Genomic DNA, 21,810 nt, shown 5'->3' on the forward strand with positions numbered 1-21,810 from the left:
CTTATCTTGCTAATACAAAAAAAAATATTATTAAATGAAGTATGTACAAATTGATCAATATCAATGATAATATATTTTAAATATTTAATCTTGTAATATTGCATTTATTTCATATGCTTATTTCTCGCTAAGGGGCTAATATTTATGTTTGTGCATTATGAAACAATATTTTCACAATAATAACAAATTGAGTATGAAAAGAATTAAGTTTTTAATATTCATTTTTTTCACGAATACAAATCAACTAAGAAATTAGAAACAATAAAAGATGAGCTATGAAATACTCATATGTTTTTCAATAAGATAAAATTTGAGTTACAAAATAAATATGAAATATAAAAAAAATGTGTTGTGAGTCAACAAATATAGCATAATTGTATTAGTATGTCATGAATTTGGATTTTACCATAAAACATTTATATGTAGAGAAAGACATGAGTAAAATATTCTTTAAGAAAAAGTTATCCTCTATCATCTTTTCACGTATTACCATGCCCATAGTCAATTTAATCAATTGTTAAAAAACTTGTCCTCAATTGTCTTTTTGCATATTATCTTGCCAATAGTCAATCTAATCAAACAATAGGTTGGTATGTTGCATGTGATATCATACTAGTTAATCCATCAAATCAAACATATGCTTATGTATATTAATATAAATTTTCACGTGAGATCCTATTCTACTTAATATCGGCAACTTTCTTAGTTCTTGACAAGATGAAATCAGCAGATATGCAAAAACCAAACAACAGTAACAAAAATGTAGTTTCTAAATATAGCTTAACCCACTGATGTACATAGACAAAATCCACCATTTCTGAACATACTAATGAGTTCCCCAGAGATGGGAGAGAAGAGAAGAAAATCAAAAGAGAACTTGAGCAGAAGTTAAAACTATTCCAAACTAGACAGAACAGCTAAAAGTCCAGGAAGCCACTACATCTACCTAAATTTCATTCGCTTGGAGGCAGCGCTACTTGGTCCAGCCCTCGCCTTACCAGAAGCCTTCATCTTTCTTCTCCTTCGCTCATCCTCACTGTCTGACTCATTTCCCTTCTCCCGGTCTGCATTGCTAGCTTCCCTCTCCAACTCTTCCCATGTCTTGCCCTTCTCCTCCTCCGAGTCCTCCTCTGAATCTTCCTCTTCCTCTTCTGATTCCACTAATGATTCACTGTCTGAATCATCATCTTCTGAGTCCGACTCAGGCTCAACATCCGATGGCTCATAACCTTGGTCTGACTCTGCTGAGTTCTCAGAATCAGAGTCTGTTGCTTCCAAGTTCAGAAATTCCCAGCCACCCTCTTCTATGAACTGCTGGGGGTCATCCATGATTGTCTTTAGTATAGGCCGCCAGTTGAGATTCAGCCTACTCTCATAATACTTAATGTCAGTAGTGTCAAGCCATTCCTTAATGCCATCAAGTGAGGAGGATGGGATGGAATCGATCCGCATCACATCACGCTTGAAGTCCTTGAAGACAATGGCCATGTCAAAGTTCTTCTGTGCGAGACCAACTCTTTCCAAGTTGACAATCTCAATATCACTTAATGATATCACCAGGAAAGGGGTCTCTATCAGCTCAACCAAACAGCTAGAGGTTGGAACAATGAAAGCCGATGCCTTATACGGTACACCATGGAAACCAAGTTCTCTCAGAGGCTGATCAAACTCCAAGTCAAGGCCCTTAAACTGGGCCTGCCCCCACAGATCATTCACCCGGTTTACAAAATGCTGGAAGTCCATGTTTATTTTGTTTTTCCGATCTCTCTCCCTCTGTTCCTCCTCAATCTCATCTGGATCATAAGCAGATCTCTTCCCACCCCCAATATTTTGAACCATCTCCATCACCTCAACATAAAATTGAACATCCTTGGTTTTCTTGTTCCCAACCATAATGTGATTGTGGAGGTGAAAATGGAGAAGGGTGATCATTTCTTTCTCTGCTGGCTGGAAAAAAGCATGCTTTATGTTGCCATACATGATATCAACACGCTCATCTGCCCTTGAGGTTGAATACCGGAAACCATTCATGTGTGCTTCCAGTGTGCCAGTCAACTTTCTTGCACGGCCACCGAATGTGGGACGTATCCAGAGATCATGCAACCTTATTGGCTTAAATTTATTCCCTGCAAGTACAAGTTTCTCCTGTGTGACCAGAGTAGCCCTCTCAGCCCTTTCAGACTCCCTAGCCATAACATTACGCCTGAGTGTCTTAATAAGCTGCACCACTTCACTTATGTGCCTCGGGTCCTTGGAACGGAATGAAACCTCCTTCAAGTAAATAGCACCCTGATTCTTCAAGGAATTGGCATCATGTGGAGTGAAAGGGGTGCCCGGCACATTAAAGATGATACGAATATAACAATTTCGATTAGTGTCCTGCTGGCTTGAGACAGTCTTCACAGTAGCAACATGAAAAGGAACCATACTTCCATAGATGGGAAGTAGAATGGCCTCGTTCTTCTGGTCAACTTGAATCATCATTTCCCTAGGTGGGGGAAGTTCATTAACACTTTTATATGCAATTAGATCACTTGCCGCCCTTACGGCAGCTCGTCCATCTCCGCTACCAGATTCCACACCAGCAAGGCGTCGAGCAGTTTCTTCATTCTTCTGGCGTGCGAGTTCTGCCTGGTGCTGCTTCCGGAGTTCTTCCTTTGAGATCTCCCCATTATCTGACCTAAGTGTTGCTTTCGAGAATACAGCATCCTTTGCAATAGACTCTGGTTTCACTTTTGGCTGCTCTTCTTCTTCTTCATCTTCATTGAATGAGTAGGCAATATCTTTGACAGATTTTGAGCTAGCTGAAGTAGCAACATCACGGCCATCATCCGTTACAATAACTGTATCAGCAAGTAACAATGAGAAATTCTCGCTCTTCGGATTGCTTGTCTTTGCTTGCAGATTCTGAAAACCAAGTGAAACATTAAACACCATTCCTGCTTTCAGCACTCTTTCATTCTTTGCATTAAGGCTCAACCCTGACTCACGGAACTCCAAACCAATGCCCGTCCCAGCAGATTTTGTCAGATTTGAGACCAACTCAGGAGCTTCCTTCTCTACTACAGCCACAGCAGCCTCATAAACAGAACTAATCCTGTTGCCAGGCTTCAGGGCAAGAATAGCTGCCTCATGAGCCTTAAGAAGAACCTCATAGGCCTTGCTCTGGACTGCGTTCGAGTCAATAAGATAAGTTCTTGCAACATTGGAACAGTAACTGTTATAGCGAGACCCAATTGCACAAATAATGACACTGGAAGAATCATAGTATAGATAATCATCATTGCTCGAAGCACTGGGCCGAAGATCAAAATTTCCACCGCTCTGAAAGATTGGAGGGTAACAGATATCTACATTCTCAGCCTTTAGTTTGACACCAATCTTGACAGGGTCCAGAATTGCCTTCTCTGTGTCATCCATAAGCAATGCATGTGTTACTTTCTTCTCCTCATCAATCACCTTTTCAACTTTTGGAACCACAAAGTTCTTCATCGCACAAGCAGTCAAGTATGCAGCTTTCTTTATACATGTAATCTCATTTTTGTCCTTCACAGCAAAAAGGTCAGACAAACCATTGGATATGTCACTCAGTGTGAGACCTGAACCCTTCAACTTATCAGTCCATATTTCCAGGAGTTTCCCCTCTGGGGCTTCTCTAGCTATATAACCAACTGTTGGGGCTGCATGATCCGACTTTGACTGGGAACGAATGGCACGGAGAATGGACTCCATTTGATTGCTCCCATTGTCATTTTTTGCCTTTACATGCATGACAACATCTACACCCACGGTCTCCTTAGCAGACTTTTTCACAACCTCAAGCAGCGATGCTTTCTTTTGGCTGCATAGGAAATGGATATGCTTGTCTCCAAAAACCATAATCGTCTCTGGAAATTCATAACCAAGCAACCAGATATTCAGAGCAGAGGACTTCAGATACCGCAAATCTTCTGAAGGAGGTGGTGTTGCCACAGCAAGGACATCAGATGAACCCCAATATTCATCTTTGTGTTGACTCCAGTGTGTGTACATAGCCTGCAAGCGCCTACTGAAGGTATTCAAGTCAATCGTGTATGCATTTCCTCCTGACGCATTGCCAGCTGGAGGCGGGCCATTTGCATTGCGTTTTTCAGCCATCATACACGTTCAGGTTGATCTGCAAAATTTAACCTACTCATTGCATATACTAGTGATATCAAAAGATAATAAAGAAACTAGGATATCAACACAAGTAATGACAACCATTTTGGTAACCTCAGGACAGTTGCCAATCATCCTAAGCATGGTGCTAATAAATGTCCCTGATAGGACTATAAAAAGTTGCAATTGCAGTTAAAAGGTCCAATCAACTGTAATTAACACAAAACACGCTCCCATGCCTTCACTTTACAGATACGTAAAGTATCAAATCTCTTTTAGAAACTACCGACATCACAATAAGCTAATAGAGAGGGCTAAGTAACGATGATCTTCACCATATGTTCTTAACGTACAGAGATTCAAGTTAAATATTATTACAAAAACAATCACCATTAGTTGTTAACAAATAAGTGCGGCAAACAAAATCAATACAAATACCTAAAAGTCAAATAAATGGATAGATAACTGAGACCCATTACGCCATGTACACGTGTCATACATGTTTTTGGTGCGAGACCGTTCCACGACTAACAAACAGACACAGCAACAGAATCTCAATAATTAGCTAACACACTTGTCAATGTGAGATTGCTTTAAGGCAAGGGTTAAGGGCTTAACAGGAAACACTAGAAAGATTACGAATAAAGGAATCACAATAAATTTAACTGATACGCAAGATTGCCAGATTTAGACCAATTAGGTCACAGGGTCCCATTAAAATTGCAGTTGGCTTATATATTCCATCTGAAAATCCTTGTTCTATGCTTCAGCATTGGAATAAGAATTTGAGGAACTAGTAAATTTATCAAGTACGATATTCAAACAACAGTAGAAACAAAAGGTATTTAAAGGACATCACTTCTAAATAATCCAGTCAATCAAATTCTCCGACAACTGACAAAATACATTTATATATATGCAATTAAAAAAACAAGTCAACAGCCAAGAGAGATTAAAAGAAAATGCAAGAAACTAAAACAAGTTACTCATTAACGAACTAAACAGTAAGAGCACATGCATTTACCGAACATATTTTCTTGTTATAATACTAACATTATTTTTAATTCCTCTTTTCACCAAACAGAGAATCATAATATCTCTAGATACATATCAAAGCAGCAAAACTTTTCTGGCATATCATTCGCATCCCACATTTTGTTCAAAATCAAAACCAAAATCAAGCCACAAATCAAGTACACTATGCCACCCACCAAAAAACACAAGTCAATCAAATTTGAACCAAGATTCAAACTTTATCCAACAACATTGAGCAAAATTAACCAAAAAGAAACCCCGTAACCCCAAAATAAATCATCTCAAGTTCAAAACCCTAATCCGAAACCCCAGTGCCCCGATTCCCAAACTAAGATTTTAACACATTAAGGTTTCCATCAACTTAAACCACACGAAGAAATGCCTAAAAATCAAATTAAAAAAATACTTAAAACCATACATCCCAATCCTCATCTCCCGAATTCAACTTTTCTTTCGAAATAAGGGCTTCATCCACTTAAACAAACAAAGATATCCCAATTTCATAGAAATAGCAGCAGCAAAAACTCACATTCAATTGAGTCAGCAACCGTCTTTAATATCAAACTTGGGCTTTTGCAACCCACCGACTTCAGTTTCTCGGAGCCGCCAGAGAGAACTAGGGTTAGGGTTCCCTACATTCACATAATAATTATTACCAAAAGAAAAAATGGCTCGAGCGGAGGTGTAACCGAGATCAAACCAAACAGGAATTAAAGAACAACAATCTCGAAACTCGTGAAAGAAGAAACGAATTTGCTGAAAATCTCAAAGAACAAGAACTAAAATTTCTGCAGAACTTGAAGAAACAAATGAATTCTTAGAGAGATTGAGAGCACTTTCATCAATAAGAAAGAACTAGAACAAGAGCCTCAAGCGAGCGTTTTTATATCTATTAAAGATACGAAATGAGGCCTGTGGGGGGTAGAAATTACGGGGAATGCCACTAGAGGGGCAGTGTTCTCGTGGCGGTTGGATCAATAAGCCCCTCCACGGAGAGGGAGACGTGCTTTTTTTGGGGGTTAGTTTTGTAATTACGAGCGGGACAATTTAGGGAAGGACTGTGGGAAGTGCTTGAATTTTAGGGGGTATTTTCGGAATTTAGTTCAGCAAAGGAAATACTGTGGGCCATTGGTGCATGACGGCGTCGTTTCTCGCTTGAAGGAACGACGCCGTCTCGGTTTGCCGCAATTCTCCACCCTCGCGTGTGAAACTGGCGGGAGATTGCGCTCGGAAGAATTTGGCAATACAAAATTGGCGGGAAATTGGGGAATATTTTTATGGATATAAAAAGAAAAAAATACGTTTGCATCAAAATTTATATTTGTTTTTTGCACTTTCTTACTTAAATAATTTATTATAAAACTTTGCACATCACACAAACTCGTCGATCATAGATTGATTTTATAGGAATATTTAATTAAATTCTCGCACACATGCACGAATATAATTTTAAAATAAATAATTATTAAATCATGTAAAATTATTGTACCCTATATATATATGAAGAACAACGTGCATCAAACTACAAAATTATGCCCTGAAAAGTAACTTTTTTAACTAACAGATATCAAATTAAAAGTATTGGATAATTATTCAAATATGTAAATAATTATGTTTGAATTCTTTTTTGTGTATATTTCTTTGAATGTTTTGATTAAAAAAGAATTTGAAGATTTAATTTGAATCTACGTAGAAAAAAAAAAGAAATATATTTGAATAAACAACCTGCAAAACCTAATCAATTGAATTACAATTACTTGATTCAACATTTTATTTTGAGAAAAAAAATAGTAATTTCTCATGATTATTACTTTTTTATGTGTCTTTCTCAATAGAATTTTTTGCTTTCCAAACATGGTGCATGTATTTTTTTTCTTGTATAGGAACGTACATTGTTTCATAATTAGTCTTTCTAAAATTTTAAAGAATTCCGTTTTCAATTAGAAAAGGTAAAATACTTTTTGCAAATAAATATGGATTCCACTGAAAAATCTGTTAATGAATCGTAGTTTAATGAATCCTACAAGATGAAGACGATTTTTGTCTTTAATATGAATTTCCAATTACATTATCTTGCCAAGCCTATTTACAAAGTTGAGGTGTATAACAAGCGTATACATCTAATTATTTGAACTATTTACAATGACTTGATCTAATCGGTGAAGAAAATGTTAAAGTCAACGCCTATTCTCTTTGTATACCTATATTTATATCTTTATAAGTGCAGATTATGTGCTAATGATATTTCAATAAATATAGTTGAGATTACTATTGTTTAGAACATATTTCATACATTTGAAAAGTTTTAAACACAACAGGATTAATTGAAAGTATTGCGTAATTTTTTTCACCGTCGTATACTTTTGAGAAATATCTGAGCACCTAAATGACATAAACACTATCTTCATGTAGAATAGTATGTTTGCACATCTGATCATCATATATCAATCCCAGATGGGCTATGTTTTGTGGGATCATAAATTTACATCTAGTCAAGTTGAATAAACTAATGCATGTCAATAAAACAAACGTTCATTTTAAAAAGTCGAAAATATAAAATATTGATGGGCTTTCACATCTGCACGCAAAAGTGATTAAATATCTTTTGATCAAACTTTGACATAAAAAATATTTCAAAAAAAAAAAAGAAGAAGAAGAAGAAAAATTGGTCAACAATATTGAGGCCCGAGGGACGAATACATACTTTTGAACAAACTTTGTATATTGCGAATAAGTGAAAATCATATTTGTAAAAAAATAATTTTTAATATATATGTGACTTGTAATAGTGTTGTAATTTTAGTTAACATCTTGTCATTAGTACTTTTTTAGCCTTTCCATAATGGTCCTAATCATCCATAAGCAACACATTGACTAATCTATCTAAGGCTATATTTTACATAAATATTATTTTTCAAAATCGCCTTATGTGCATAAGCTCTAAATATTTTCTTCAATTAAGAGTTCGAACCTTTATTTACTTTCAGTAATGCACAATGGCCCTGAAAGGAGTACATTTGGAATTGCTTGTATGTATTCGTTAATTAAGATTAGAAATATAAATTATTCCAAATAATGCATTAAAACGAATCGAATGTGTTGATTTTGAGTAAAAATATTCTTATAGCAAAATGAAGATGATTCTATTTCTGCACTTTGTGCATTCATACTTCTAACAAAGAGGCAAGAAAACAGAAGTGCATTTTATGCGTATGTACGCCAGAATGATATATATGTATGTGTGTGTGTGTGTGCGAGTTTCATCTTTTTTCAATAAATTTAATGTAGGGATTCTATGAAATAAATGATTTTCATAGCTAGAATACTTTATATTTCTGCCACTTATTGTATTTCCTCTTATATAACCAAAAAATGGGACTTTGTGCATGATGCCCCAAACAAAGAGGCAAGAAAATAAAAATTTGAATTCTCTTGCACTTTTTTATTTATTTTAATCTTATTTGATGCTTCTGCATCTGTGTAAAAGTGCATCTCATATGATATATACGATAATTAAATTTGGATGTATTGCACTACAAGAAATTTTATTTACTGCATCAAACTATTTTTTTTTTGTTAAAAGTATGAGATTTTGTTGCAATATTATACACAACAAATTCTTTTTGTTGTTAGCTTCATAGGCAAATGCTTGTTGCCAAAAGTTCATTGCAATGAAAAACAAAAATCTTTGCCTATAGCTTAACCATAGACAACGAAAGACACAAATTATCACCTATAGCATATCTGCGTGCATGCAAAAGTGGTATATGTGTTTTCATCCTTTTCCACTAGATTTTATGCTAGGGTTGCTGAAATGAAAGATTTTCGGTAGTCAGAACACTCTGTATTTCTGCCATGTAATTGATTACATATCCCCTTATATAACCAAGAAATGCCACTCTGTGTTTCATGCCCCTAACAAAGAGGCCAGAAAATTGAAGTTTGAATTCTTTTGCATTTTCTTAATTTTATTTGATGCTCCTATATATGTGTGTAAAAATGCATCTCATATGATATATATGCTAATTAAATTTGGATGTGATTTAGCAGACAGTACTTCGTGCATTTTATGTGTAGAAACATATAATTAAATATGAAAATAACAAGTATTATTAATCCATTTAGCATGCATGTTAGCCTAGTGGTTTTGTTTCTGTAATGTTCTTTCTATAGTAATTTGATCAAAATACTTATATAATTTCTTTTCGTGCATATCACTTTTCTTTGGGGTTATAATTAATATATTTTATTATTTACGTATACAGTTTGATTTTTTAAACCATTTTTTTGTATTTTCGCGGTATGTACTATAAGTCTTTGGATGTTAATTGTTAGTAGCATTCTTACATACAATATTAACTACTTGTTATAAATATGCAAGAAAATAATCGATAGATATAAAAGATGGAATCTGCATATTTAATTAATGCTTTAAGTGTATCTTGTAATGTTGGTTGTCCTTTACGGTAGGTCATATCAATAAGTAAATAACACTCAAACTCGAATTCAGATATATTTATCCATTATTTTTTGTTGGATCCAACTTGGGACCTGTTAGATGTCAGAACTCGGTTTAACTTTTTTAGCCTGATCTTTTTGGGACTCATCCAAATGCAACTCTTTTTTTTTTTTTTTTGGGCGCTATGTTTGCCCTATTGTGAAAGATGAAATATATACTGTTTATGTATTTAAATTAAAAAAATATATATTTGAAAATTTTAAAATGTATCATAACAAGATTGATCAAATATAACAAAACATATAATCATTACAATTTTACAAAAATATTTCTATTACAAAATTTTAAAAATGTATATTATACCGACGTAATAATATTACATACGCTGCCTTTTGTGGACACTACATAACAAGAACTAATGGTCAAAATTTTGAGCACTCTAATTAGAATTAATGAGGTAGTACCTAAGCTTATTATCATTATATTTTTGTCAAGATTTTCACATATTATGATACTAACTCATATATATATATACATATAAACAAACTTCAAGAAAGATAAAAATAACCCTCGCCATATTTCAAATGAAAAACAACCATGGGCTAAAAAGAAACTCAAAAGACATGGGCTTCTACAAGCTTTGTCTGATCAATCCCGTAGCTGGCCTGAATAGGGCCGGTTGATGGACCGGTCTGACTTGAGATTTTTGGGTCCATCGTAGCCCACCTATGAACAATAATAGATCAAGTTTTTACGAATCATTCCCTACGAATCACTCCGTAATGAGATTATGCATGATATGTAATCACATGTTGTGTTATTCTGCGTTTGGTTGGACATCCTAACTAATGCGATACCCTACTTGTTTAATAATTTTTGTCTCCTAGTGAAGAATAAGTTTTTTTTTTCCTCTCAATCTAAACATATTTAAATTGCCGTATATAACAAGTGAGATAGTATATTTCACATAGAGCGTAGGAAATATAATCACATACCACGTTGGCCATACTAGGACTTTAATTTATCATTGGTTGGGTACGCACTAGCCAAATAAATTATTTTATAAGATAATGGATCAAAATCTGTATAATCAACGAAATTGGACGGGGCGCTAGAGTTAATATATATGATTTTTCTCGTTTCTTGTATTGATTTTTTTTAATTATCTAAATTTTAAGCAATTTTATTTTAAGTCATTTCAAAAATAAATTTATAAAACAAAAAAACAATTTTCTCAATTTATTTTAAAAAAAGATACTTATTTTCAGCATTTATAAACACAACTTAAAATAGATTGTTTTAGTATTAGTGCAAATATTTAAGTTGGGATGCAATATTCAATTTTCCTTTAGGATAAAGCAAAAATGTATACAAAAGGGATGGCCCGACGTACAAAGTAAGCTGCAAAAACAAGAATTGTGAAAAAAGTAAAGAATTTATCAAAATACAGAACTTAGGGGGTAATTATAATCCAACAGCTACTATTGTCATACTTCTCTAAAAGTGTTAAACAACTGCATGCACTATCAAAATAAATAAATAGATTAGTAGTGATAAAAAATTAAATAACTATATTAAAATTGTCGTTGACATGAAAAATTTACCTGTTTTGTAAGAGCAAAATTTATAATTTACAAAAAGACTGTACTGTACGTATAATTTACGTAATATAAAATTTTAGTCAAATGCTACATAAATGAATGGTCAACTTAACGAAAGAGTTGTTAAACAATCAATGACATTTGATAATTATTTAATTTCATGGTGGTGCTATTATTGAAAAATAAATTACAAATTTGAATTCTTCCTTTTAAATTAACTCATGGTCATGGGTAATAATAACTTACTGAGCTACTCTTTATTAACGTTTTTCCTTTGAAGTCGCAGCGGACAGCTACGGAGGTTCAAAAGCATCCTCCAATTAAAGAAACTTTTGAAGATGCATCAATTAATTGATTATGTTATGATTATCGTAATTGTTTTTATAATGTAATGATATTTGATAGAAATGATCGTAATTAAATTATTTTAATTAATAATAGTTTATAATTTTAATAATAATAATAAAAAAAAGCGGCATCAATGATCTGTTGAGATATTAATATTAAATAATTTTTTTTAAAAAATTAAATTTTCAATAAGATGTTCTTTTGATATGATTTTAGAGAACAAGAGGCCATGGTTCAATTCTCATTGTCACCATTTATAAAAGAAAGGTTACACCTTACACATGTTGATTAGGGTTTACATGTGAGGTGATGGTATTACTGTAACATAGTAATATGATAAATTATAACGAGCTTTTTTAAGCTTGATATAATCATAAGTACCCATATCTTCGTCGTTGTTCGAAAATTTATCAATACCCCTATCATCTAATAATTACTCTGATCTCTATTATATTTCCATCCATAATTTGTCTTGAATTAACCAAAATACCCTTGTGACTATAAATTATGATTTTGGCTTTTTTCTTTTTAACAATTTTTCATCCACATTGCTCAATCTTTTTCATAATTTTTTATTTTAAAAGAAAATATAATAAGAGCAAAATTGATAATTCCATACAAAAATGACATAATTTCAACAAATACTTGGGGATTATGCAAAATCTTATAATTACAGTTGATATTAAATAATTTTTCTCTTTATCAGTTTAAATGTTTCAATAAAATAATTGTTTAACATTCGAAACTAAAATAAAATGACAAAAATTTTACACAGGCATGCAGTGTGGAGTAAAGGCCTCCAGCGCTCTCATCTCATCTCACGTTAGGTGAGATTCATAATTGCAAAATGTACAAACGAAATGATCAATGGTGAAAAACAAAACTATCATCAACATAGATTTTTTTTTTTTTTTTAAAAGGGGTGCAACACGAGAACTTCCCAGGGGGTCACCCATTCTAGTACTACTCTCGCCCAAGCACGCTTAACTTCGGAGTTCTGATGGGATCCGATGCATTAGTGCTGGTATGATTGCACCCTATCATCAACATAGAATTTATTGTTCCGATTTCCTTCCTCCAACATTTCAAGATGAGATTTTATTTCCTAAGATAGACCTTTTCTTTTTTCTCTTTTACTAACATAATTTCACTTAAATTTCAGCTATAAAAAAATATATATATATAATTTTAGTCATGTAACTTAAAGAATAGCAATTTTAGTACTGCACAAAATAATTTTCATAATTTAGTATCCGACACGTTTCTCCTAATGAATTGTTTGCACCAACCACTAATTAAATTGCATCAGAAAATCAACATAGAGGGGACAATAAATGATTATAAATATTAGTAGTTGCATTAACTCCAATGCATCTACCTCTGCCAGTAGCCCTATACCTCTCCTTTAAGCTGACATGCACCATCACCAACACATATCAATTCTTCTGTATAAAAAGGGTCTGTTCCATCCCTTCATGCAAACCCTACAAACACATATATTCCCAGCTGCTGAGAGAAAGAGATCATTTGAAGATGGAGGGTTTTGCTAAGGTGCTTCTCATCCTCACACTGCTTCTTGGTGTGCTATCAATGGATGTCAAAGGAGGAAGAGCTCTCAACGCAAATGATGATCATGAGGTGGTGGATCAGCCTCAGACCTTTGGCAGTTTTGGAGGAACTTTTCCAGCCCCCTTCCCGGGTTTGGGTGGCTCGTTTCCGGGTTCAGGGTTAGGTGGCTCGTTTCCGGGTACAGGGTTGGGTGGGTCGTTACCCAACCCCAGTATGGGTTCCGGGTCGTCGACGTCCAGCTTTTGCTCGTTCCCTGGGGTCCGATGTGCTCCACTCCAGCCCGGTAACTCTGGTGGATCCAGCGGTGGTGTTGGTGCCTCCCCATGATAAGGAAATGGGGTCTAGTTAATAAGGTTGACTATTGGCTTGACATTTTGGGGTGCATGTTAAGGTTGATTAAGTCACTGTACTAGATCATCTATATCTATGTTACTATGTTATAGTTCTTGTTCTTGCGATTAATTAAACTTGTGTTTGCACCACCACAACAACAAAACTCTTTTAACTATCATGCAAGAATCATAGCAAAATGCCAAAATTCATAGAAAGTGGATGGACCCATTTGAATGGTCGATCATTACTGCAAAAATGCGCATAGATTAAAAAAAGTTGCTCTAATTAATTGTTAGAATGTAAAAATTCATCAACAAAGCAAGCGAAATGAATTTATTATTATGAATTTAAATTCTCAAACTACCAAATAAAATTGCTTCCCATGTTACTTATTATGAGCTTTATAGTATGAGATGAGTCGTCGTCCTTTGGTGAAGAGAATAATTGCACTTTACTATTTTTATTTAATTAAAATAGAATACCTATAATAGTATAAAAACCGTAGATCATTTACAGGTGAATTTTTGTTGAGAAGTTAGCTAGAAAGCAGTTGGTGTATATATGCACACATTTATTGTGAATTGATTAGAAAGCAGTTGGTATATTTTTTAGCTGGTTTTCAGCATTTGAATTTTGAAAAACGTCAAATATTAAATCGAGGGTTAAATGCAACTGTTCCCTGTCAAAGAATTTAATGGTCAAATGAATATTTTTTTTAGAGTATCAAATTGTAATTTTAGTTCTGTAACTTAAAATAAATAATATTTTTTATAATTGATTTTAATATCGTACAACACTACTGAGTGGGCTTGGGTTACAATTTATAGGCCCATCAATGTCTAAAGTGGGATTGGACTGGGACGGCAGGTCTCTATTACACTGAAATCAACTTAGGCCCAGCCCATATATATCTTGTTATAATAATTATTCGAATAATATATGTGGATAATCTTTTTCATTATGCTTGGATCTATTTTATAGAATTTAAATATTAGGTGTAGAGGTGTTTTGTTAGAGTTATTTAAAACATATTATAAATTCAAATATTTTATAAAATACTTTTAAGACTTAAAAGTTATCGCATTTTATTTTATTTTCTTAGAGAGACGTATATTTAAAAATAAACTATATTATAAATCTTCCAAAATGAATAATAGTTGGCATAAGGAAAAATGAGTCCCATTTCAGTCTACATTGCATAGTATACAGAAAAGGCAGACTCCATGCCCCTTGGAAGCGGTGTCACAATCACAAGACAAGAAGTGACGATCACTTTTAACCAATATTAATAAAGCTATGTAGTGGGGGGTGAGTTGAGCCAATTCAGAATTGTATAACTTGAACGACAAGATTCATGACATTCAATCAACCTGGACTCCAATACCTCATATATATATATATATACATATTTATTTATTTCTGTGTCCTTAGATACACTGTGATGGTCAATTAAACTAATTACAATGACATCATTATTACCACTTTATGATGGTACTAAGATTATAATCTTTTCTCTTGGACACGGACTTTGGTAAATAATATTCAACTTCATATGCATCTATTTAGTTTTTACCTTTAATTACAGCTATAGCTAATAAATCTTTATTAATTTTCTAAGTTGAAATTGTTTTTATTTTTAAATTAAATTGATTTGAGTCCAAAATTAAATTGATGGAGGGGATTCAGACTTGTCTCTCTCTCATATCGTATTTAGGTTTTGGAATTTAGAGGGCCCAAACGGCCTAATATTTTCATAAAATAATAATTATTGTGGTAGGTAAAGAAGCCACTAGCTACCTACTTTAAATATTTAAAAGTATTTATTAAGTTTGAGGTATTATGTTATCTTCTCAATTATCCATTACACACACTGCACTATGAATTGGTGCATTACAGAATCAACCACCAATCCATTCTTCATCTCATTTTTCACATGTAAATTTAAAGATTCTTACACAATCTTTTTTCTTTTTAGATTGCATTCTGAATGGAGAATTTAAACTGTGACTTTTAAATTATTAATAACAAATTGTTTAGATAATTTTATATTTAAATTCTTTTATTTTAATTTTAAATTATATTTTATTGAATATTGATAAATTTTAAACGAAATCATTTAAATTTTTTTCACCAAATAGTTACTTCCAATCTAAATTCATCAATTCAAATGCCCCCTTAAATAAATTAAGAAATATTTTTCTTTTGACATCATTTCACACACTTTAGAGTGGTGGGCTTTTATGTCATCCAGTCATGTAACTTTTTTGTAATTTTAATTAAATGTGCATCTTTTTTGGCTCAAACTAAAGAAAAAGATGGGTGATCCGGTGGTTACTCGTCTTTAATTGATGTGTTTGTCTCAACTCATCATAATCTATACTGATTTATACTAATATAAAAAGGGAAGGAGCTTCATTTCATATTCATAAATGGCGGTTAATGATACTGCTCGCACTAATTCTTTTTGTAAAGTCAAAAATAGCCTTCAACTAATAAGATAACTAACTTATTCAATTTTTTAAATTAAACTTTAACTAATAAATTAGTTTTCTTCTCTTTTATTTTTTTAATGTAATGTATTTATTTAAATATTTTGCTTTCATTTATAATATATTTTAAAGCGTAAAAAAAAATTATTATATGCACGTAGGTACAGCGTGTCACAACAGTTAGTATCAAAAAAGACCTTCCATACTCACAATTAACGGTTAATGACACTGCTGCATCATTTCTTTGTAAAGTCAAAAATACCCTTCAACCGATAGATGACTAATTTATTCAACTTTCAAATTTTATATAAAATGATCAATCAATTTTTAATTTTTTTTAATGTAATATATTGATTTCTATACTTACTCTTATTTATAATCATCATTTGAAATTGCAAAAAATTAATTATTATATGCTCGTAGAAACAACATGCCATAATGACTAGTGTATATATAATAATAGTTGGTGCCACGTAGTTGAGTGGTGTTAAACATAGAAAATACTTGTAATAACTTCTACTTTTATGATGAAAATAAATTATAAATTTTAATTGTAATAAAAGTTCAAATTATTTATAAATAAAAGTAAAAGATAGAAAAAAGTTGAAGTTGGCCATTCCAGAAAAAAATCTCAATATGTAGAATTTTACAATAAACTACAAAAATAGGTAGGGAGAAAATTTATACCTTCTTACTTAAATACGTTTAATTTAAACAGTTTAAAAGTATAAATTATACATAAAAACGTAAATACTATTACAGAAATTACTCCTATTTTTTAATTGTCATAGGTGATTTATGTAATTAAGCAACATATATGAATCATTTATGTAAATAGACCATATATACATCATGAGGTGTAAACATAATTATCCCCGTAACTAGTATTTATGGAGCAATGCTTGCATTGATTATTAAGTATTTCAAGTTATTTTTTATTTTCTGACGAAAATGTTTTACTTATTAGTATTTTTAGAAAGAATATATATTATGCATTTAAGTCTTAAACTAGATTACATGTAAATAATTTGTTTAGATTATTATATTATTTTTGTAATGGGGGGAGCTAATTACATGTACTCCTCGAAATTAATATGGCAATAATTCAGGATCTTGTTATTATAAAGTGACTTCAGGTATTCAAGTTACGGATGTTCCCAATGCATCAAAAACGATCAGTAAATAATTAAAAAAAAAAAAGTAGGAAAGAGATTATAATGTAATTAACCCATGTTTACACTAGAAAAAAATATTTTTAATAATTATCCATTAAAACTCAAAATAAATAACTATTATTAACCATAATTAAATAAAAAATATTCTTAATCTTGCAAATGTTTTAACTATGCTTCAAAAGTTGCAGCCAACAATCATTATGTGGTCATAGTTAATAACTATTATTTATTTTTAATCATAATAATTAATTATAATTAAATATTAATTTTCTTCTAACGTTGTGGAATAAATAAAAAAAAATGTGTGTAAGAGATCATTTAGTACCTCACTGTTCTATTTATTATTTATGTAATTTAAGTATGCTCATTTTTAATGCTCATTTACTAAATTTCTGTGAGTGCATATGCGTGTATATATATATATATATGGGTTAAATACAATTTACTCCCTGTAAATAAATGCTCTCGATAAAAAATAAAATAGTAAATTATCTCATATGTTTTGAAAAATGAAACAAATTATCCTCCTATCTATACCTTTGATAGGGGGTAATTTGCTTCAATTTTCTAAACGCAAGAAGGTAATTTACTATTTCTTTTTTCAAAAGAGATTTTTGCTCATCTTGTCATATCATAGGGGATAAATTACATGTTTCCCATATATATATATAAGTTAATTAACTATATACCAATTATATATAGATGAATAATAACTAAGTATAACTTCGATTGCATTTTTTTTTCTCATTAATAAAAAAAATCAACACATTTCTGAAACAAATATATAAAATTGAATTTATTTATTTCCATGTTATGTGTATTTCCATTTCCCTCACGAGCGATTATATATATATATTCCCATGCATCTCACGCGAACTCAATTATTCCCCAACAAATGGCTGAGATTTCAGGATGAAGAGATAGGAATTTGTGGGTCTGGTTTGACGGATCTGGAGAGTTGGCAACATGCAAGTCGCATCACTATCACTACCTCAGGCACTGATGAGTGACTGAGATGTCCCTGGACCAATACACTCATCCTATTTCTAAATGTTGCCAAAATTAATATTTATATAAAATATTAACTGACAATGTTAAACTTATTATTACATAAATAAATATATATATATATATATAAAGTTAATTTTTTAATTTATCATAATAATATAATTTCTAACAAATAAAATTGTCATTGTTGATACACTATAAAAAATGGATTATTTCATATATTATAAGTAATTATGGCTTAAAAATTACGATAAATAAGTACTATTTACCACAATCATACAGAGCCAATGTGAAAATCTAAATTTAATTATGATTGATCAACATTCGCTATAATTTTAGCTGTGGTTAAAATATTTACCATAATTTTTCATTGTGGCATATATATTTTGGTCCGCCTGCATAGCCGTGATCAATTAATAGTATTGTCTACAATTTTTTATTTTTAGCTATGATGATTAATCATGATAAAAAAATAGATTTTTTTCTATTGATAAATTAATGATACATTTATGATGACAATGACAATTATATTTATCGTGACTGTACTTTTAATTACAATCTTATACATAATTTTTTTTTATCGGTGATAACTTCTGTATAATAATCATAACTACGAAACTACGCAATTATTATAAAATTAATGGTAATTTTAATATCATAATTTATTTTTTTAATTGTTAATATTTTATTCTTTTGTAATGAACTTTTGGCAAATTTTTCAGTCTAATTCCAAATTCTATGTTATGGTTTCTAGACAATGTTTACAGTTGATAGTAACCGACAACGTCGGAGTAATTAAATATTAATACATGTGACCCTCATGTGCATATATATAAAAACATATAAATATATATTAAAAATTATATGGTGGGGATATCACTTGCATCATGAAATTTGGAAATTAAGTTTATGATAGAAAATGTAAAAACATAAAAAAAAAAAAATAGATTTTTTCCTACCCTATCAATTATTACACTTAAAAAATCATACTAAATCAATATTATCTATCGTAGTCAAATAAAATCGAGGCCAAAAGTTTAAATTTTGATCTCAATTAATCAACATTCGTCATAGGTTTACTTAGTCGCCAAAATATTTTCTACAATTTTAGTTCTACCTAATATTTTTTGTTGCAGTCATAGAAATAACAATTAATAGTCGTTGCGATTCAATGTTAATTAGTATATATTCGTCATAATTTTTTCTTTTAATCATAGTAATAAATTATAACAAAAAGTCATATTTTTTCTGGTGAGAATTTGTCTCATTAGTTTGAGAAGCATAATGTTTGTTCTATCCCGTGGCTACTATATTTTAGCATATAACAATCTACTCTCGAGTTTGTAAATTTGGATTGATGAATTTGAAGTTACGAATAAAATTTTAAATCCTTAATATTGATGACAATTTCTCGGAGTTGTGTTTTGATAAATTTTATATTAGAAAAGATTTCAAAATTTTCAATTCTTCTTCCGAAATATGTTCTCTAACATATTAATGGATTGAAAATTTTTTTAGTGTAATGTGATTTCAAATTCTTAATCTGAATTATTCCATCCAAATGTAATAATTAATTCAACGGGTTAAAAAAAATAATATTTTCATAATCCTAACTAAAGTTATAATCGTCAATGAGACTCGGTGAATCTCTTAATACATTATAAAAAATGCAATATTTAATTGTGGCTAATTGTCATGGTTAATAATAAATAGCCGTAGCAAATAGTCAATGACCATGATCATGCGATGGTTGCTAGCCGTGGTATCTGAGAGGATGACTAAAATATTTTAGGTAAAAAAAATAAAATAAAAGAATTGAGTATATTAAAAAATAACGAACTATTTATCAGTATAATTAAGTTATAACTAAATTTTATCGTCAATACACAGTTAGCATCCTCTATTCTTAAAATAATATATAAGTCTCATAATATTAATTATGAATTTAAGTAGCAACTTAGGTAATTAGACGAGGTAAAGATGAAATTAGAAATTATGGGCTTGATGAGTTTGTTCATTTATTAAAATTAATTCAAATAATTATTATAACACAGGTGTTGGTTTATTGATATTTCATATGAAGTATCACGGTTCAATTATAAAATGTATCACTCTTTAAAATTTTTGAAAAATTAATAAATCATCCGATTCACTTGATTTAGGACCAAGCCAGTCGAACCACCAGTTCAACCAGTGGTTCGAGCAATTTTTACAAAATAAAATGGTTTTGAAACTAATCCAATTTTATAAATTGGATCAGATCATTTTATGATCTGATTTACAATTCAATCAATCCGATCAATCGTTCCGAATTTTAAAACATTAATTTGCATTTGATATGATCCAGTTAGGGTGGCGCATTCACAAGCATATTTTGGAAAGTTGCAAACATTTATGTCGGAAAAAATTAATAGCACCATTGATTGCTTATGCAGATGGAGAAAACAATAAAAGTAAAAATTATATGTTTCCCCAAAATCGAACCATGCATGGACATGTGTATCGCAATTAATGTTCGTCATTTTTTTTATAATTATATAAACATGGTCTTATCTTTGTGATTCGAGTTCGGGTCAAGGTCGTGGATGGTGTATCCATCTCACCTTGTCCTGTTGCTCTTATCTATCCAGAGAGGTGGGGCCCACAACGTTCCTCGATTCGAAAATATTGAATTAGCCTGCAGCACGTACATGGAACTTGTAATATATGTAATTAAAAATCTTCAAATACTTAAATTACAGTTCACTAAAAAATTGAATCAAAATCGAAGAGTTAGATTTGAGTGCCATAAATGTGTAACTATATAATGGAAGCCTCATTATATATAGAGGGTTTATTTAACAGAAATTATATATTGTCATGTCAGGTTGATTGTTCTTGGATATGATGTGAATCAATGACTTCCCCACATGGGCTATTGCGTCGGCCAGTCAAATGTCCCTATAAAATTTATTATTTAAAAAATAAAATTTTTTGTCATTAAATATGTAATTAATGGTAATATTGAAATTATTTGTTAATTTTATTCTATTGACCGTACTAACTTTCAACCATTATTTGTAATATATATTTATTTTTAATTGTATATTATCTAAAAAATTCGTGCCCCAATAAATAAGAAAAAAAAAAAAAAGAGGATGGAGTATTCATGAAGAAAGTCATATGAGAAATGAAAGATGTGTAGTGTAGTGTAGTGAGATGAAGGGACATTCAGCTGTGAGTTGGTCCCTTTAATTTTGGAATAAATTGCATATCTATGTGTCGGCAACCCCATAGGTAACATGCAATTTTCTACTTTTTTTTTTAAATTGAAAATATCTCTTCTGTTGATTCTCATTGGATCTAGTTTAATTCACAAATTGAGGCCTATAAATTTAAAATCATGAATTTAAATTCCATTAATATATAAAAATATTGTTTTATTTTAATAGTAGACGTCGTTCTATTTTAATAATAGATATTGATCAGATATTAAAAAAATGAGATAATTACTAGATTTTCTTTCATTTTTAAACACTAAAAAAAATAATTACTATTGCTTCCGACATCTATAATAAATATTTAGTATTAACTACCGTGTAATAAAATTGATGGAAAAAATTAAATTTTTTGTTATGAAAAAATTATTTGCTATAACTAAGAGTTATAGTAAA

At 31.2% G+C, this 21,810-nt stretch overlaps 1 protein-coding gene and 1 non-coding gene across 3 annotated transcripts; both read right to left on the reverse strand.

The window, feature by feature from the left end:
* Positions 1 to 752: 752 nt before the first annotated feature.
* LOC105168992 (FACT complex subunit SPT16) lies at positions 753 to 6,040 on the reverse strand. Of its 2 annotated transcripts, none has more exons than XM_020695916.2 (2): positions 5,705 to 6,040; positions 753 to 4,170 (listed from the first exon to the last, which is right to left on the reverse strand). In XM_020695916.2, exon 2 carries the CDS (start codon positions 4,138 to 4,140, stop codon positions 943 to 945), a length of 3,198 nt encoding a protein of 1,065 aa, XP_020551575.1. In that variant the 5' UTR covers positions 4,141 to 4,170; positions 5,705 to 6,040; the 3' UTR covers positions 753 to 942. The 2 variants fall into 2 exon arrangements, with proteins under 2 accessions (XP_020551575.1, XP_088740131.1); XM_088884005.1 differs by having other exon boundaries at positions 753 to 4,156; positions 5,705 to 6,039.
* Positions 6,041 to 12,502: 6,462 nt separating this feature from the next.
* On the reverse strand, positions 12,503 to 12,621 carry LOC148787336 (5S ribosomal RNA). The gene has a single exon (XR_016067093.1). It is a non-coding gene; the product is annotated as a 5S ribosomal RNA (ribosomal RNA).
* Positions 12,622 to 21,810: the final 9,189 nt, after the last annotated feature.

The sequence above is a fragment of the Sesamum indicum genome, linkage group LG8 (assembly GCF_026168435.1).
Source record: "Sesamum indicum cultivar Baizhima isolate 11 linkage group LG8, ASM2616843v1, whole genome shotgun sequence".
Lineage (NCBI taxonomy): Eukaryota > Viridiplantae > Streptophyta > Magnoliopsida > Lamiales > Pedaliaceae > Sesamum > Sesamum indicum.

Bases quoted from the DNA above. Each gene is read 5' to 3' on its own strand.
- LOC105168992 (XM_020695916.2), bottom strand. From the start codon at position 4,140: ATGATGGCTGAAAAACGCAATGCAAATGGCCCGCCTCCAGCTGGCAAT.